This window comes from Chaetodon auriga, chromosome 18, assembly GCF_051107435.1.
Source record: "Chaetodon auriga isolate fChaAug3 chromosome 18, fChaAug3.hap1, whole genome shotgun sequence".
Classification (NCBI taxonomy): domain Eukaryota; kingdom Metazoa; phylum Chordata; class Actinopteri; order Chaetodontiformes; family Chaetodontidae; genus Chaetodon; species Chaetodon auriga.
Window position 1 is genome coordinate 11817453 of NC_135091.1, and position 19463 is coordinate 11836915.

General features: G+C 43.1%; 1 protein-coding gene across 4 annotated transcripts; it reads left to right on the forward strand.

The window, feature by feature from the left end:
• Positions 1–2253: 2253 nt before the first annotated feature.
• fez2b (fasciculation and elongation protein zeta 2b) lies at positions 2254–13703 on the forward strand. 4 transcript variants are annotated; one of them, XM_076755742.1, is made up of 11 exons: positions 2254–2651; positions 6073–6181; positions 6420–6536; positions 7098–7239; positions 7841–7968; positions 8530–8679; positions 8941–9021; positions 9503–9578; positions 9666–9731; positions 10109–10136; positions 10567–13703. In XM_076755742.1, the coding sequence occupies exons 1-10, from the start codon at positions 2344–2346 to the stop codon at positions 10117–10119; spliced, it is 1188 nt and encodes a 395-aa protein (XP_076611857.1). In that variant the 5' UTR covers positions 2254–2343; the 3' UTR covers positions 10120–10136; positions 10567–13703. The 4 variants fall into 4 exon arrangements, with proteins under 4 accessions (XP_076611857.1, XP_076611856.1, XP_076611859.1 ...); XM_076755741.1 differs by lacking the exon at positions 10109–10136; XM_076755744.1 differs by lacking the exon at positions 8941–9021 and having other exon boundaries at positions 2263–2651.
• The last annotated feature ends 5760 nt before the right edge of the window (positions 13704–19463 follow it).

Below are 19463 nucleotides of genomic sequence, written 5' to 3' on the forward strand. Positions count from 1 at the left end.
CCATTCAAAGCTTTCTTCCTCCCTTTTTCAGGGTATGTAATGACTATTTGCTACAGACTGATATACAGTAAAACATGTTTAAAATCAGTGCTTTTCTGTCTGTTTTTATTGAACTTTTTTGTTACTTAAAGTTTTTGTTCACATTATATCACTTTTGGTTGACCTCTATCCCTGTATGATCATATTAAAATATAACCAGACATTTGGAGTCCTCTTTTTTTGTAATCTTTAATAACCCCCGTTATCTTTCATTTATCTAAATATATATTGTTTCTTTGTGTTCAGTTGCATTTTATCTACCACTACTATTACAAATGAATATGCACAGTAACACCCATGCCAGTTGGAGTTTTTACGAAGTGTGTTACCTACAATCAAATCAGGTTTTGAACTATCCACCCCTCGCCTTTAAAGAGTTTCCTTCATGTGAAAACCTACTTAATTGCATGTCTGTGTAACTGACTGAAATCTCTCTCTTAGTGTGCCATTGCTGGTTGATCTGACCCTCATCAAAGCCAAATCACTTGAGGCACACTGGTGTTTTCTGTAGGTTGTGTGTGTTAAGGTCTGATATTCACACTCTGGAAACCTCTATCTCAACTCCTGGACTGCAGAATGGACTCCTCTCCCATACCCAGCATTATTTCATAAGACTGAAGGCAAATCATACACACTAAGAACCCAAACAAGAGTAAAGTCCATCATTTATCTGCCGGGGGCAAATGCTATGTCTGTATGCAACCTGGTGTCTTCTCTTCTTTTGTCTTGAGTTTACCAAGGGAGTTGTTTCTGATTTAACTATGTCTTATTTCTCTCTCAGAGGTGGTGGTGGTGGTGCTGGGAAGGGGCTGGGTGGGAAATACTAAGGGCTTACTGTAGCATCTCTAAGCTCCTTGGGCTAGGGCGGGAAGGGGTGATGTGTGGCTTTGCGTTCAATGTGTTATCTACAAAAGTGATTGTACTGTTTTGTATTGTTGTGTAGGAAAAGTGTTATGTATGCATATTTTCAATAAAGCATTCAGGGTTTTGAAGAAAAATAAAAGAAGCCCATGGTAGTTTGATGGGGCAAGAGATTGTGAAGTCCCCTAAAAGTTTCAGATACCCAGAAAACTCATCTCTTTCACCCTTGAACACAGAAGGGGGATCCAGTTTGGCCCTGAATCACTGCTTTTGGAAAAGCATGTGTCAAAGGGCCTGTAGTGGACAACACTGGGTTGAACTGTCAAAATTCTACTTTGTATTCAGTCATTTATTTCTTGAAGGAAATGTCTGGAGCCAGACTATCTGGTAAGAGGCTACCTTCAATGCCATAAGGAAAAATAAGAACAATTGCCAATAAAGTGATGTTATTTTGAGTAAGTCTTGTTGTTCACCATACATTTCGATACAAAACTTGACATTTACTTTAGGAAGTAGGTGCACAGAGCGTGGGTGCTGCTAACTGTGAGGATAGTCCAAAAATGTTCAATATTAGAAATAGAAATAGATTATGAGGTAAAAACCACATGATTTGATACAGGCAAAATACACAATAAAATCATGGAGTAGTGAGATCATCCCATACATTTTTAATTTGGTTACATCTTAGCATTTTAGCTAAGCATTTTATAATAATGAGATTAATTTTTAACAGGTCCTGGATTATTTCACTATTTTGTGTTTATATTGAATGTGTTTGTGCATTCATCCATATGATTTTTCCACCTCTATTTCTTTAGTATATGTAAAAATAGACCACTATGAGCTTTATTAATATGAAACTGCAGACTCATTGCGCCACCTGGTGGTAAGTCTAAGTAATATATATATTTAGGCAAATATTACACTTAATGGAAAACAAATACAATTTGAACACAACAGTATGTTAGCCTTAAAGATCTACACAGGCACGGGTAGATGGTAGACTTAAAAACCTTCAAACTGGTCACAAAAATCAGGTGATTCCATCATTTCAATGCCCTTTAACTGAGCTCCAGGCGGTTTTGGGGGGTGGGTTTCCTTCTCTGCATAGGACATGCAAAGTGCATGGGCTGTTCTCCTAAGATGGCTTTTTGAGTGCAGAGTCAGAGTGCACGTTTTTTTCTGGCTGACAGTGATAAGGCCCGCACAAACAGCACAGCGGTCATCTCCAGAAACACAGCCGACGAGGGTTTGTTTTGCTCCATTTGGAGAGGGAGGGGCTTCTATGTGACGTCACGCCCCTCTCTCTCTCTCTCTCTCTCTCTCTCTCTCTCTCTCTCTCTCTCTCTCGCTGCCTCGCCGTCTAGTCCAGTGTCTAGAAGCCGAAAACAGAGCACCACCGAGAGGGTATAACTGGCTGTCAACCGAGCTCCTACGGCAGTCATGGCGGCGCCGTTAGCCCACTTCGACGAGGACTGGCAGGATTTTAACGAATTCAAGCCGTCCGCGGCGTCGGCCGACCAGCTGGACCAGCTGAACTCAAACGTGGGCGATTCGTCGTCGGGCCTAGACGATTTCTCAGACCTGGACAACAGTTTCTCCGGAGAGATCTGCAGCTTCAAATCGATGGAGGACCTCGTCCACGACTTCGACGAGAAGCTGACAGTGTGTTTCCGAAACTACAACACCACGACGGAAAACATAGCCCCCGTTAAACCCATCACAGAGGACAATTACTTGAAAGACGACGAGTGAGTGTGAATTTTATGCGGGTTTTATTGACGCTAACTTTTTAAATCTCTTAGCTAGCTAGCCGCTTTAGCCTCGGCGGGCTAACGCTGAGGGAATCCTTAGCTTAGCCGCAATCAGTGTCGTCCAAAGTTTAATCAGCTGGTGCATGTTTGCCAAACGACAACACACTTCCTGCTGTATTGTAACAAAATATGGTACACCTGTTTCATTATTCGGCTAACTTAGGTTGAATGTTCTTGGTCCTTGAAGGGATTCATTAGAGTTTGTATTCTTCTAAGTTAAAGATGTTGCTTGTGTACACTTGTGTATGTGTGTGAGAGTGTGTGGGGTGGTGTTATGCCACGTTACCAACACTTGATTTCATGCTAGATTGGTCGATTTTAAGCCAGTGATCCATCAGCTGTATATTGAGAGTAAGTAATTGGCTGTTGACCCCAGCACATCTGCTCTGTATCCTGTCTTCAACCGAGATAAATCATTTTTGACTTGACGTTCAGGAGCCCTGCTGGTCCCTCCCAGTGCAAACAGACACAATATGTCACGTTTCATACATGTAGTCATTCCTCTCTGAAATGCCAGCTTCTCTTCTTACCACCCTAATATCCCTTGTTTTTGCAGTTGGAGGTCCTCAGCAGTCGTAGACTCTTACATGTCACAGTTACACATTCACATGACAGCATGCTATCACCTCCCAGCAGCCATTCACATCAATCCCACACCATCAACAGGCCTTGCTGTAACTGCAGAGCTGTGTAGGCAGCATAAATCTCCCTCCCCATGCCTTCTGCTTTCTTCTTCTTTTACATGCGGCATTGCAACACTGTGAGACTGTTAGATGTAATCACATAATGTATTTAAGCTTCCCCTGTTTTACCAAAAGGGATGTTAGTCTTGCATGCACTTGTCCACACAGACAGTGTTGCTTTACTTGGAGATCTTTAAAGCAGTGCTTTCAGACTCTTGACACAAAGAAATTCTGACTTTGACAAAGCTGTTTTGTACTTGCCTGTGTTGATCAAATAGCTTTATAATTCTGGAAAATCTAGCTTCAAGCATATTAGAAGCACAAATAAATCTCAGGTTATCTCACGTTGGAATATTTTGTTGAGATAATTAGGACAACAAGGCTTGAAACAAGTGAAATCATCCAACATAAAAACTACCTGGTAAGAAGATATATCTTGTCGTACAGAAAACAAGCACATATTTCCTCGATTTAAGATATTTCATAGTACTTAGATTTCACTTTTTGCAGTGTAGTCAGTCAGCAGAGAGTCAATCTGCAAATTATTGTCATTTATCTGCCTGAAATGCCAAACTTTTAATGGTGTCAGCTTCTCAAATGGGATTATTTGCTGTTTTTCTCTGTTTATATAGCTTCCTCTTCCTTTTTATCATTTTAATTTGATTGTCTTTGGATTTTGGACTGTTTGTTGGACTAAACAATACACTTGATGGCATCAACTTGGAGTAGTTCATCAGATGAATCTATAGTGCAAATAGTCAGCATTTGCTGTCCTAATTGTTAATCTGCTGATTAGTATCTCGATACATGTATTAATTGGTGCTTAGTTGTGAAAAATGGAAATCTTAATTTCCTGATGTCCAAGACGTCATCATTTTTTTGCTTGTTTTGTTCAATCAGCACCTTCAAATCAGAAGATCTTCACCAAGAAGCAGGGATGTTGTGTTTTTACTTAGATATTTCCTAACAAATTGTCACAGCAAAGCGAAGCTCGCTGTTAACGGTGCTCTAGATGGTTAGGAGAATGTGTTGGACAGGGAGAGAAGCGTCTCTGAATGTCGTAGGTAAGAAACGGAGGATGGAGGGAATAGAATAATTGGACAGCAGCCCGGTGAAGCCCAAAGAGCAGCGCCAGGCTCAGTGAGAGTCTTTTCTGGATGACTGCACTTTGCAGGACGTGCCTAGGCGCTTAACAAGTTCTCCAGCAAGACCATGGCTGAGACGAACAACGGGGATGACAAGGAGGAAATGTGTGTGTATGTGTGCCAGTTTGGGTGAGGACGAGAATGGAGAAAGCAAAATGTGTTTGTGCTTAAGCCAAGTCGTGCATGTGGATCATGTGTGTGCAAGATAAAACAACACCCGCGTAAATATATTCAGCCAAGTAATTCAGACAAATTGGCACAGTGCTGAAGTAGAAACAAGACAAGCGGTCCCTTGAAATCTCAAAGGGCCTCATGTTTTTTTTAAATGTAAATGCTCTCAGAGAGGCCAATGTTGTGTTTTGGCATGAGCTCACGTGGCCCGAGACAGTGTCTTTGCTTGAGGCAGAAAAAGTATTTCCTGCCAGCCTTTGCCCTATTTAGAACAACCCCTCAGCCCCCCACTCACCAAGCTGTGCATGAGCACTTCAGGGAGAAACATGCAAGTTACATAAACATGTGTGTGTGTGTGCGTGCGTGCATGTGAGAGAGAGCGAGGGTATGACGATGCAGAGTCACTGTGACACATGGGTTCACAGCATCCATCCTCGCTCTGCTCGCAGCAGTCAGCACCAAGAATAAAAACACAGTGATTTGCTATGTGCACTTATGTTCTGCACAGACTCAGTGTTTGAAAACATGGTTCCTGCCCCCAGCCGTCAGTTTGGTGTCCAGCAGGGACCATACGAAGGGGCGGTTTTATTCAGTATTTCTAAAATTGTATTTAACCTTTAATGAAGGCTTCAGCAAATCCAGAGTAAAATGATGAAGCACGAGTCGAGTGTAATGCGTAGAGGTTTACAAACTGGGTGTTTTGAGTCGTACAAACATTTGGGAAAAAGCACCACACACTCGCTCATGTTTTAAAAAAGATCATGGATCTCACAGTAAACTTGTTTTTTTAGCAGGCTCCCCGCCGCCATCTGCTCGGCTGTGATACATCCTCTGCCAAGTTGCATGCTGCAGAGTATTGTAAACATTCAACAGTGTGTCGGTGTAATGATCACACTGTTTCTAAATCAGCCAATATTATCAGCAAACTTCAAAAAAATGGAAAGGGCCCCAGTGATCTTAACACACAGTTGTTAAATTAATTCCATATGGGCAACCAAAAAGTTGGCGGACCTCTGTTTTATAGTTGAAGTAGCATGACTGCGTCAGTGTTTCTCGCCAGGGAGCTTTTGCTGGGGAATAAGTGGCGCGTGATTAAGGAGCTGTTGCGTTCGTCAGTGGTTTCAGGCGGCTGCTGTGAGAGGCAGCAGCAGGAACACAGTGAAGTGCTGAGGGGGTGGTCAAACAGCAGGACATACTGTAACACTGCCAAGTAATGCTGTGTCACAGTAAAAAGGAGAAGGACACGGGGTTCGTCTTATCTGCTGTGAGATGAAACGTCTTCACGTGTCTTCTGTCCTTAACTCTCCACTTCATTCTGGTTCTCATAATATTTTGTTCTTCTCTGATCCGTTCCTGCAGGGTGTGGAACGCTCTCACAGATAATTACGGCAATGTGATGGCCGTGGACTGGAAGACGTCGCACACTCGCACCCTCCACCTGCCCACCCTCAACCTCACTGAGCATGAGGTATCTCACACACAGTACTTGTCTCATGTGATATTTGAAGCACACAGTAAAGGCACTGCTTCCTTTCCATGCTTCTGCACTGTTTTTTGAAATGTCACCTTGCAGGAGAAGAGCCAAATGTACGCAGTTCGCTCCTCTGCCCTCAATCTGCTAAACCACCTGTTTGCTGTCTCATCCAAGTTGTCTCTCTTTCTCTCTCTGCCTCTCCAATCTACCCCCCTCCCTCTCTGACGGACAGAAGCTGGACAACCAGTCTCTGGACCTGTCGGACGACGAGGAGCTCAGGGAGCAGATGGACATGCACTCCATCATCGTGTCCTGTATCAACGATGAGCCGCTCTTCACCGCCGAACAGGTACGTTTTCATGCCCACGGTGGTATGGGTTGCATTCACGTGGTTGCTTTAATGTAATGCAATGTTAATACAGCTCAGTTTTCATCAGTGTCTTTCACACCTGCAACATACTTACATAATATGCAAATTTACAGCTGTGACAATTATTTTATTTCTCCTCTTCTATGCATTTTCAACAGAATGTTCAGAGCATGTGAGGTTCTTTTACTTTAGCTTCATGCATACACACAGGATATTTCCCCCTGGAAGCTGTTATAAATCTCATGATGATCTAAAATAGATTTTAAAGAGATGGACTACAAAAAGACTGAACTAAGAATAACCAAAATAGCAACCCGAAAAAATGAATTTATTGTCAGCTTAGACAACGGCTTTGATCTTTCCATTAATGTGGACACCTGGCAGGAGAGCCGGTACTGTACCAGACACCAAAGATGATAATATTATACAGCAAAACACTGTTTCAAGCTCTAAGTGTCTGTGTGTGAACTAAAAATACCAGCTTGATGCCACCATGCAAGTATGAGCACATTTGCATCTGTTTGTTGTGGCGTTGTTTAGGTGATAGAGGAGATAGAGGAGATGATGCAGGAGTCCCCAGACCCAGAGGACGACGAGAGTCCCTCGCAGTCCGACCTGTCCATGCTCTCTCAGGACCTCCACGCTCTGAAACGCTCCGGCTCCAACACCAGCTATGAGGACCGTGAGTGTCGCACTGTGGTCGCGGTGCATTTCCAAGAAGAGAGTGAATGATGTGAAGCTTTTAACGTTATTGTGCTCACCCCCCTGCGAGACAGCAGTGCTTTTTCACACTCAGCTGCCGTTCGACAGTTATCTAAATCACTTAATGAAGTGTAATAGGTCGGCAGTCTGGCACACGAAGAAACAGCCACACATGCACACATGCAGTAACTTTCTTATGTAATGTGTGACAAATGCAAACAGACAGCAATTACGTTTTTCCTCCTTGTTATATAATCAACCGCATATATTTGGCTTGAACACAATTTCTAATGCCAGACTGGTGCAGACTGAGCACCCAGTTTGCCTTTGAGGCCTTACATTTTGTCTCAGATATCTGCATATATTAACTACAGTATGAAGTGTGTTTTGCATATTGGACAGCGCATAATGACTGTCTTTGCTTTTATACCCTACGATAGACCTTAGCATGCACTATAACACAAGATTGTGTCTGGATGCTAACATTTAGCCGTGAATGGATATTTCTTTCACATTTTTTTAAGAATAGATTTTCACATGTACTTAATTTGTGATATATAATATCTGCACACCATCTTCAGGGCTTCGTCAGCTGTCTGTCTCTGAGCTGACGGAGACTTTGGAGGAGGTGGAGACGGCCATTCGCCGCTACAGCGAAGAGCTGATCCAGGCTCTGGCCCTGCGAGACGAACTGGACTATGAAAAGGAGGTACTGTGATTTGAAGAAGAGCAAATTGCTGTGTACCATTACTAGGAGTGTCATATCATGTCATCCAACACCAAACATGGATGAAAGCGAAAGTAACATGGCCACCTGCTCTGTGGTGGAGGACGTCAGGGGAGCAAGGAATCATTTCACAGGATGTTATAAGCAACTAAGAAAGTCAGGGGAAGGTTTCACTTTTAAAGTTACAGTACAGTCCATTCACACATTGGCATTGCAAATCCATTAATAAATGTAAATTGCTTCACATTCATACATATTGTGCCTTTAATTGTGAGAAAGTTGATTTGAAGACGAGCATTTGAACATCTGTTGTGTAGTGAGAACAGACTGCAGCGCTCACAGCGTTCTGTAGGCTGGTGGCAGAGGTCAGTGAATTGCCAGCAGCTTTATTTCTACAATGTCATTTGCTTCAATGGCATGACTGTGTTTTAGACTGTAGATAAAAATAGATTTGTCCGTGCATACACGCAATGCAAAACAAATTGCAGCTTGATCCTGAAAAACCAATGCAAATTAAGGGTTTTGTATTAAACAAACTAACAGGTGAAGAACAGCTTCATCTCGCTGTTGATCGACGTGCAGAACAGGCAGAAGGAGCACCGTGAGCTGCTGCGGAAGAAGAAGAAGATCAGAAGCACGGCGACGACCGGGCCCAACGGCCAGAGGACAACCAGCACGCACATACCGGGCACGGTGAGTCATGTGGCGTGGGAGGCATGAACAAAGGCAGATGTCATGTATGTACGATGATAGTGACGGCGCTAGTACACGCAGCCCCACATTCCTTCAGAGTATAAGCTGAATTGTAAACCTGGCAGACAGCTTGCATGGGGAGCGGCTTTTATACAGCACCAAGGGTGTGGGCCTTACCTTTTTCCTCCTTTCTCTTAATATAGACACCTCCTCATCACTCTTAATTCTCTGTTTTTTCCTCCTTCCTCTCGCTCCTTGTAGCTCCTCACTCTGGAGGGACTCTCCAATGTCATTCAAAATGGCCTCCGTCAAACTTTTGGCAACACAGGAGGGGACAAACAGGTGCCCCTGCTCTTTCTTCAGCCTCACATCTCTTTTCTTTTCAGATGTCTTTCTGTTTTCATTCCTTTTTTCTTTTTTTTTTTACCACTGGCATGTTTGTTTCCTCCGCAGCAGCTACCGCTGGCGTCATTTATTGAATCTCTTTTGTCTTTGATTTTAATTATCTTGCTTTATTTAAGTCATGTTTGAATAACTTGATTGTCCTTCACTTGCCATTTTATTTTTCTTTCATCACTTGTCATATTTTGCAACGTTCACTGCGATGTCAACTCATTGTTCCTTTATTTTAAGAGGACACCGTTGCATAATCATCGCTTTCTTTAGCTCGCATGAAAGTGAAGATTTACCCTGTTAAGTCTCTGAAAGGCTGAAGCCAATTAGCAGTTGCATACAAGCTGAAGCATTTTTTTGTTTTAACATTAAATTAGATGACTGCACAATGTTTCTGTCATCGTGTCTTACCTGACCTTCTCTTCTTCAGTACCTGACCACAGTAATCCCTTATGAGAAGAAAGCTGGCTCCCCGTCAGTAGAAGACCTCCAGATCCTCACAAAGAGTGAGTGCACCTCCGCAGCTTCTTTGTTTTCGAGGCCTTTTCTTTGTTTTTGTACTGAAATGTAACCTGCTGCCCTCTCCCCATTAGTCCTCCACGCCATGAGGGATGACAGCGAGAAGGTGCCTGCCCTGCTAACAGACTACATTCTCAAAGGTAAATGCACAGTCGCCATTTTTTACTGCTTCTTCATACATTTGATAGCAGTTAGTGGGATGAAAAACTGAGCAACACTAGTCCCATCAAATCGGTTTATTGCAGCAATGTAAAAAAAAAAAATCCTCAAAGTGGTGAAACTGTGTCCTCAAAGCGACTCATATTCAGAGTCACGGTCACAGCCACGTGACTTCTGTTTCAGATATCCTGCCCTCTCTCGCATGAAAGAGGAAATTCATTCCTCCATTTTCAGGGAAGCTGACGGTAGAGCAGGAAACAGTAGCACTTGAACATGAATGGATGCCTTTCTTGCCAGCCTTCACTGTTGACCTGTACCTTCCTTGTCTTTCGTCTGTGCTGCGTTGTCGTTTGGGTAGCTCTGGTATGAGAGCAGTGGAAACTGAGGTTTGTGAGGCTCTGATACATTAACGCAGACTCTTCACCTTCAGCCTTCTCAAGCTGTCAAACACCCCTTTCTTTCTCTTTCTCTCTCAGTACGTCTTCGTAGTATCACCACCCCCTCCCTCCCGAAGCAGCAGCCTTCCCTCACTCGCTCTTTGCTGTAGTGCCTCTCGTGCTGTGCAGTGCTTGTGGCTGCACTACACCCACCCTCACACACTCAAACACTCTCATGCACATGATTTCCCCCTTTACCGCCAGCTTGTAGCAGCAGCTGTCGATGTGTCTGCTTCTCACCTGTTTTTCTCTCGCTTTTCTCACCCCACATTTTCTCCCTGTGGTAGTCGCTCTTCCATAATGCACAGCTCTCCTTCATGTGCCGCGGTCGGCGCGAAAACAGCCCTCATCCTCAGCTGATCTGCTCTTGTCTCCACAGTTCTTTGCCCCACGTAAAGCCAAAGGCGAGCCTCCTGTTTCCAGAACCATTCGTCGGACCATCAGAAGAGGGTTCTGGTCATTTGGAAGACCCCCAGATAACGGATTCAAGATCCAAATCTTCCTACTTTTGACACATAGACTCTCTTTCCTCGTGGCATTTCTTTCTTTTTTTTTAACTCTGCCACCGTTGTTTCCCCTAAGATTTTAATCTAGATATAACTCTTCAGTCTGTGTAGTTCTTTTCATTTGTCATGTTTTAACTTTTTAATGCCTGAGTGCTACAACCCTGTATATCCCGACTGCATGATGATTTGTCTATGGATGCCAGTAATCAGTATTAGTCTGAACACCTCACTTCCTGATTAGCCAGCAGCTCTTGAATGGAGAAAGGGGTCAGGCGTACCTGTGAGGGAGATGCAGTCCTGTCTATGCGCTTTGAGAATTCAAACGTGTTTGCATCCGTGTCGTTCATGCCTGACGGGGCAAACAAATCCTCGCAGAGTCTCTGAATCTCAAAGTGACGGGCTGGCAGTGATATCAAGCGTAAATCCTGTATGGAAAGCTTTGCCAAAATGGCAGAATGTGTTGGGGTTGAAAACTCTGCTTGCTAAGGATCAGAGAGCAAACCCTTTAACTGTAAAGTCCAAAATCATCAGTCTACATGTCTTTGCATGTTGGTTTTGGGTTTATGCTCAATATTAGCTGTTAGGTGAATGTCAAAGTAACATATTTTGTATACGATTAAGAGAAATTGCACAGTTTTGGGAACTTTTTACTTTTTGAAAAAGGGAAAAAAAAAGTCTTGAGAAAGTAAAAGCTGGACGAACAAAACACGTAAAGCATATTTTTGGAGAAAGGGGTTTGTTTTTATCGAGATTAGGGACTTGCCAGTAGCCACTTTTTGTGACCGCCGTGCAACATCATTTTGTAAATGCTGTCCATTGACCTCTGAGCCCTCGAGTAGTGACCTCCACCCCCCCAACAACTTTATCACTTCCCCGGGAGTCGACATTAAATGAGTCTGCAAATACTTAGATAAATAGTGAAATTAAGATTATTTTAGGATTGATAATTGCGTAGTTAAGCTTCTGTTAAAAGTTTACCTTTAACTGTTGTGTAAATTTTGTGGTAGCACTTTAGTCTGTCAGTGATCTGGTCATGTAGTTGTGGAAAGTACGTCTCACTAGCATTAGACGTTTAAGCTAGTGGTGCCAAAAGCACGTCAGCATCAGTTGTTGTCATGCTTCCTGTTCCATCTGTCTATTGGTCATCGTGAGCATGGGAGTGAAAACAAGCTTCAAGGGGCACTCCACCAACCGCACAGAGTACTGATCAGCCTGTAAAAAGCTTTAGCAAAGAAAATAACCCTGACGATGTCATGGTGATGTCAGCAGGGTCATCTCATTTTGGGCTTGAGATGACCCCCGAAAGCCAAGCCTCAGATTGGCCTTGAGGCTACTAATTTGCAACGGAAAGCTTATGTTACGTACGAGTTTGAAAGATGTGTGTATGTACCAGGCGGGAACAGAAGAAAGTTGCATTATGGGAACTGTAGGATCCAGTGGTTTTGGACTAAAAGTCAGAATATCTCAGCCTCTGCCTCATCGGTTTTGACCGTTCTCTGTTGACCACGCTTCTTGCGAGTCTCCCAACTCTGTGGTAGTGCGATACTAAATCTCCGGAGCGCCCCTTTAACAACCGTGCCGTCAGTCTAGCGCTGCAAGTCTGCCACGTCATCAGCAGGTTGGCAGACTAACGTTCAGATCACCAGCTACTACAGGTGCACCACACACTGTCAGATCAGGTCTAGTCTAGCTCTCAGGTACGACCATCAGTGTTAGTAGTTCAAAATCTTGTTCTGAAAGGTACTGACATTCCTGAGTCTTTGTATGTTTCTAGCGACATTTTATCAGCTCGACTTCAACGTGCTGCACTTTTATCTTGTCACAAGTTTCTCGAAATGCCTGGACCAGCAGGTGGAGGTACTTGTGATAACCTCCTGACTGATCAGGGGAGAATTACAGATGTTTATCATGTCACGATTCGTTGAAACACAGCTTAAATTCCTAGACTCGGCTTCGTAGTAATAGCATTAGATGTAGCCAGCAGTTAAATGGCGCAGGCTGCAGTAGCATCCGCTCGGCGTAGCAGTCGAGTGACGATAGTAGATGCAGTTGTATCATTTAGCACCAAACTTTGATTCTTTGGAAAATCAGTAGTTAATATGTAGGAGGAGGTGAGACGCTGAAGAAAGGAATTTACCTTCACATGTGAATTTTAAGCATGTTCCTCATGCATGTGGCCAGAAGAAAAAGGCATAGGAGGATGAAAAGGGGTGTGATAAAGTTCATGCATGTTGGGGAAGATTGCACAAAGGGTTGCTTAAATTTGAGGGGTCCATTCCTCTTTTGTAAAAGAAGGCAAAAGCTCATAGTGCTATATTTAACTATTTATACGGAGCAGTCGTTTCTGCTGCTCCCATCTTTGAAAACATTCACAGCCGAGCATGTGCTACGTGCACTTTACTGCTGCAGACACATTTCTGATAATGATTCGTTTGTTTGTTTGATGACATATTAATATTACACTAAAGGGACAAGTGCATGTTAGTGGAATGCAGATAAACTCAGAGCAAATCAGTGACAGAGAAACATGAGCCGTTTTAAGAAAAGAAACCCGCAATCGATCGTAATCTTCCAGAAGCTTCAATGAAAACGATACCAACTGTGTAAATCTATCTTTTGTTGTATGATTAAATGGCAGCCAGCACGGAAGTTACTGGAGGATCTCGTCTCAGGCCAGATCTGGTCTCTTGTTAGCAGACATATCAGTGTAACTACGATTTAGAGATTTATATTTATACATGTACAACAAAACAAGCAAGTGGAAAAAAGAGGCCGCCTTTGTAAATGCCTGAAGATTTTTGTACATTAAACCCACTCCTTTTTGTTTTTAATGCAATATAATTGCCCAGTTTGGGGTTTTATGTTTACTGTCTCATGTGGTACTATAGTATATTAATTTATTCTGTAAATGTTCGTTTTGTAACCATTATTATTGACTGTGATGGTACAAGTGTTTTGTGCCCACAATGCATTGCAGCTCATTTCAAATAAATTCATATGTGAAGATTAATGTGCTTTTTGGTTCAGTGAGTGAGTGAGAGACATTTTATCACAATTTATTATATTATGCTGTACTCATAAACTGTCCATGCATTTAAAAAAAAGAAAAAACATAGCAAAGCATTACTGTCCTGTGAAAACCATGTATCTCCCAAACAAACTTTTCAGGAACTAAGAACAAGCTGGTTTTTACCTTTGTGACAATTTCTAATAACTTGATGTCTTATTTAGCAGGTTGTGTAAAAGAACCAAAATCCCCAAATTTGGAGATGCGTGGTTTTCAGCAAACAGCGATATTGACACAGGTGCAGTTATTTCACTCCTTAAATACGTGATTATGAAAGCGTGTCTTGATAGCTGGTCATGAATATTTGAGTGATTCACAAGACTGTTTGCGTGAACGTCGATGTCAAACTGAGAACGATGAGGCCTGAAGCTGCTCGCATGAACTTTGCTGTATTAAATGGAACCCATGAGCCAGTCAAGTAGCAACCAAACCAGTATTCATATCAATATTGAAATCAGCTGAAAAGGGAAAACAAGCAAAAGACATAAAGTCTGTTCTGTGCATTCAGCGTTTCACTTACTACTGACTAACTTAATGGCACTTGCAAGCTGCACCCACCAAAAGCTTCCAGTCATGGAGACCTGATTAAAAAGAACGTGTCTGGAAATAAAAAAGTGTGCTTCTTATAAAACTACCAGACCAAAGCACTCTCTTCAGGAGAAAACTATAGAAAAAAGCTCAGATAGATAACTGTCCTGCTGCATCACCGTACAGTTTCTTTTTCTCAATGTGTGCTGAGTCTGTATTCAGTTTTAATGTTGAGCACATCCTTTCAGACCTCCCGCTCTAAAGGCATCTTGACCTGTTGTCTTTACACGTCAGGACTGTAACATCCCCACGTGTCCTCTCCTGGTTGCCGCAGTTATTCCAGCGATCTTGTCGTGAGTCTCGTTTGGCGCCTTCACCTCCACCTCGGCTGCGTCCGGCCTCCTCACAGCCGCGGTCGGCGCTTTAACCGGTCAGTACTTTAGACCAATGCGTTAAAGCGTCCAGGGCCGGTGTCCTGCCGGGTTCAAAGGTCATCCTTCAGGTCAGAGGTTGGTGTCAGTGAACATGGTGTGCTCTTTCCTCACCGTGCTGAAACCTTTGATGGTGTCAACAAACTCCTCATCGTCCATAAACTGTCGAGGACAAGAGCAGTACAGTAAGTACTGTGCTTAAGTACAAATTCAAGGTACTTGTACCTTATTTACAGAAACTCAGACAGGGAGCATTTTACTGCAAAATTAGTACTTTTACTTTTCATTCTTTCAGTACATTTTACTTAAAATGCTACATACCTTTACTTTAGTGAGATTTTCAATGTTGGACTTTAACTTGAAGTAGAGTACTTTTGCTGTGTGGTAATAGAAGTTTTACTGAAGTAAAGTATCTCAGTACTTCGACAACTGTATCTGTGCGTTACTTGTTTCACCTTTGTGCTGCTGTATTGGTGCACAGCTGAGTGCGAGGCTCGTGTTAGATGGTTATAAGACTGAGCAGGTTAGGCATACGTTTTTGGGGTCTCTCACCATCCCACTGTCATGGCCTGAAATGTTTGGGTCCCACGCTTCATCGTCCCCTGTGAGCGACTTGCCATCCATCACCTGGCTGACACTGCGCCTCAGGGAGTTCACGCTGAGGATCCCCAGCTCGCCCTGAGGTGGGACCTCATCTAGGGGCTCACATTTAGCCTCCAGCACTTCCTGGTGGAGGGGAGAGAGATGAATATGTTTGCCGTGCAGATGCGTAGCCTGATTTTGTTGGTGCGGCGGTGGATTTTACCTCAATCTTCATGGTGAAGCCCTTGAGTGTTACACTGTTGGAGAAGCCCGTTGTGTCAGGTACAGTGTCAAACTGAAAGGGAGAGTGATTGACACTTTAACAATATGATAACTTACACTCTTAAAAATTCCCATTGCACTCTCAGGAATGCTCAGACTGCATATAGCTTACTAAGATTATCCCACAATACAATTAAAAACTAGATTTCCTTTCTCACATTCACAGCAGATAGTTTGACGTCTTAACAGGAAAATCATATCAGTGGTCACTAACATTAATGATGGCTGCATTCCATTTTGGTGTCCCTGTAGATGAGACCTGGTACTGTGTCATCTGGCTTGTTTTGAGTTACGGGTGTGCTACAACCATTTATTCTCTATGGAGCGAACAGAGATTGGTACACAAACGTCTCCTCACCAAAACAGAGTTGCTGGGTGGATAAACCGCCATGGGGCTCCTCTTCTGCATGGGCAGGGCCACCAGCGGGGGTCTCTCTCTGGTGAAGGGGGGTTTGTTCAGGGCCTTGTGGAGGATCATGGAAGGAAAAGGTTTAATTGGACTACTTTTACGAGAAGAGCTGCTGCATACAAGGTAACAGTTTTGCTTTTTTCTGTTGTGGGCTCCCATACTGTGCGTCCTGATACCCCCTGTTTTCTTATTGATGAAAGAGAAGGAGTTTCAAAGGATCTGTGATGTTGACGTCATCACATAGCACAAAATAACCGTCTCTTACCTTATGAAGCATGACACCTAGGATGACGGCCAGCAGCAGCAGGGCGATGCCTGTCATCACCACGATGAACCACAGCTCCCGGACGACCGGCTGGCCTCCCTGACCTCCCTCTGCCCGCTCACCACCCCCTCCACCTCCGCCTCCTCCTCCAGGAGGAGTGGGGCTCAGTGATTCTGGAGCGAAGGAGTTCAAACATGCAAGTGCTTTTGTTTTATTACTGTCATTCTGTATTTGTCTTTTTGCTCTTGATTTGTGTCTAATCTGAGGTTTGGCAGTAATTACTAAATCTCTGACACTCAGAATTTCCTCACAGTTCATTATTAACTGAAGGTTTGTCAGACAACATATGTAGAAATGTCCATAAGGCAATTTTTGCATTGTCATATAATTAAAAACGTCACCTTAGAGCACATACCTTTAAATGTCTATTAAAACCCTGTTTCCTATACTTATTATTACTTCTGTAGGGTTTACATGTGATAAGAGTACATCACAAGTCAACACTCTGTGAGAAAGAAAGACGATCACAGACGTACTGTAGAGGAGATAACGCCGTAACTGGAGACATCCTTGTGCTCGTGGCCTAGTTTCTAGCCTGCAGATAGCACCACATGCCACTTTTATCCATTCATATTTCTATAAATGTATGCAGTTTTAAACAGGTCAAGTCTCTGGAAGTACAGTATATTGATGGACCCTGAAGGCAACACGATGCTGTTCACTGAGTATAATAATGCCACCGTTTCACGCTCCTTTCCAGCATGTTACAGGAAAAGCTCTCCAATAGAAGCCAATGTGTTTCCAAATGTTACAGGTTGAGACACTCTGGTTGGAAAATGAGAAAGAAGTGATGGGAAAAAGTGCAGTGAGAGTGAAACGCATCCTCCCAGAGACTCACCAGTGCTGAGGTCCGTGGTTCGGCCTGTGGCGGGGGTGCTGGCGGCCCCTCACTGTGTGGTACATCGACCAGAAGGGTAAGACCTGCTGGGGCGTTTAGGATCACACCTGTCGCCCCATCAATATTTTACACCTGATACTTTTACTTGCTGACTTGCTCTCTCCAGCAGCACACAAATGAGCAGACACTGGAGAAAAAGGGTAGATCCCCCGTGTCTTTTTCCCTGCCCTGAGGCGACTGTTTCCTAGAGAGCAGGAGGAAGAAACATAGTATCAGAGCTAAAAGAGCCTCAGACAAACTGCATGTGTGTTCCTCTGACGCTTCTGAACTCCCATCAACCTTTGCTTTGCCATGGTAACAGCCAGGTGTCAGGTTGCAGTTTACCTGAAGAGGCATGGTAGTATCACCCCTCTGATCCTCTGGTTTGTGTGTCCTTTCTTACAAGAAGATATGCAATGTGTTGTTTTGTGCTATGTTCGCTTATTGTATTTCCCATTTGTAGTGTGATGTTCATTACTGCTCTGGCATTGTCTCGTTACAGTTACACTGTAGATGTTACACTTCATGGCAGCGTTAGGCAAAGACACATATGCAAAAGAGGACACATTCTTCACCGTTTGCAAGTGTCTTCCCTGTTGAAGTGTCCTTGAGCAAGGCACAGATCGCATTCAATCTACATTCATTGATTATGTGTCACTTTTTAGTTATTGCTTGAGTTTTTATATCCTGTCATCATGATAAATGAGCACGGCACCATGGCTCTGTCTGATGTGACACTTTAATGAACGCAACAATAATCTCAACAGCATCCAATGTAAATTTAAGACATAAATTAAGTAAATGGCCTGATTTGATCACCGTGTCGCAAGCTCCTGTAGCACAGTGCTCCAAGTCAAGGTTTCATACAATAATATAATATTTTTGTCTGCACACAAAAGAGGAAAGGACGTGTTTTAATGAGGCCATCAGCAGAAATACTGTGTATTTGTTCCTTTGACTGTGCCTAAATTCAGAGCCTACAAATGCCAACGGATTAATGCATCAATTATCTTAATTACCTCTTTAGCGAAATCAGTCATCTTATAATGAGAGTCTGTAAATTTAGAGGAGGAAATCCTCTTTTCCCTCTCAAACAATGATAACGCAACTGTCTGAGCTTTTTTGTTCTTAAGGGCACTGTTCAGCATATTTTATTGCAACCAAGTATCATAAGCCACATGTAATGTCTAAAAAAGCCCAAAGATCTATTGTAACTACCAAATTCTGATCATGTTTTATGCTTCATGGACAGTTACATTAATGTGTTTGCCGTGAATATTTTAAATAACTGGGGTTTAAGAACAACTCCAGAATATACAGTGCATGGTGGTCCTTGCAGTGTGCTGTATGACCACATGATGGCGCTAAGCTGCAGCTGCTGGCTGCGTTGTTGCGAGGCAGCCCAGTATAATGAGTTAACAGCAGCAGAGACGAAACTCCATATGCAAATAGCTGCTGTACCACTTCTCCTCAGTCACAGCTATTCGTGCACCATAATGTCACATTAGGGCTGAAGGCAGGTGTGCACGTCCACAGGTGCATGCACGCTGAAAATACATCAACTAAACCCTTTGGTCTTCCGTATTGAGACTAAAGCTGCAGTGAGCTGAAGGCCCCGATGTGCAAAAAAAAAAGTCACTTTTCTCTGTGTCGTCCTCTAACTGTACATGTACAGTTGTCCGTCTGCTTTGGGGGAATGATTGAGAATGACAGGGAAGAGGTGAGGCAGCAGATTTAGTAACAGTTTGTCAGGGTGTTCATGATAGTGCCGCAGGAAGGCATAAAACTTTCAAACATATGAGCAGCATCGCAGGATGAGCTCCGCAGGCTGGATCAGGACCAGGTTTTATTTTACCGCTCTGTCGTCTTGTTGTCTCCTTCTGCTTCAGACTTTCTAAATTAAACATGATTCTCTGTGGTGAAGTGCACAATGGGGCTTCCCAGGCAATATTTAATCTGATGTATATTCCCAGTAACATTAAAGGACCCCTCCACTGAAAGAATTTGTATTTTTCTGCTTCACTTGGATGTTTGACCTTGGCTGGGTTTAACACCAGGAGGCTGTTTTCACATTCATCATGTTGCTTGCCTTAAATCTGAGTTTGAGACGTGTATGTGCAAGCAGGATTTGTGACATCACAACTAGTCTGTCCAATTGTAGTTCAATAAGCAATAAGTACAAAATGTCTTGGAAACATTGGAAAGGAATGAACATCTGCATATTCACTGATTCTGAGTAGATGTAATTTTAAGAATTTTTAACTTCTTA

Excerpts from the sequence above, each read along its gene's own strand:
- fez2b (XM_076755741.1), top strand. The coding sequence starts at position 2,344 with ATGGCGGCGCCGTTAGCCCACTTCGACGAGGACTGGCAGGATTTTAAC. Across the intron at positions 2,652-6,072 it reads AATTACTTGAAAGACGACGA|GGTGTGGAACGCTCTCACAG; the intron begins GTGAGTGTGAAT and ends CCGTTCCTGCAG. Across the intron at positions 7,969-8,529 it reads AACTGGACTATGAAAAGGAG|GTGAAGAACAGCTTCATCTC; the intron begins GTACTGTGATTT and ends ACAAACTAACAG.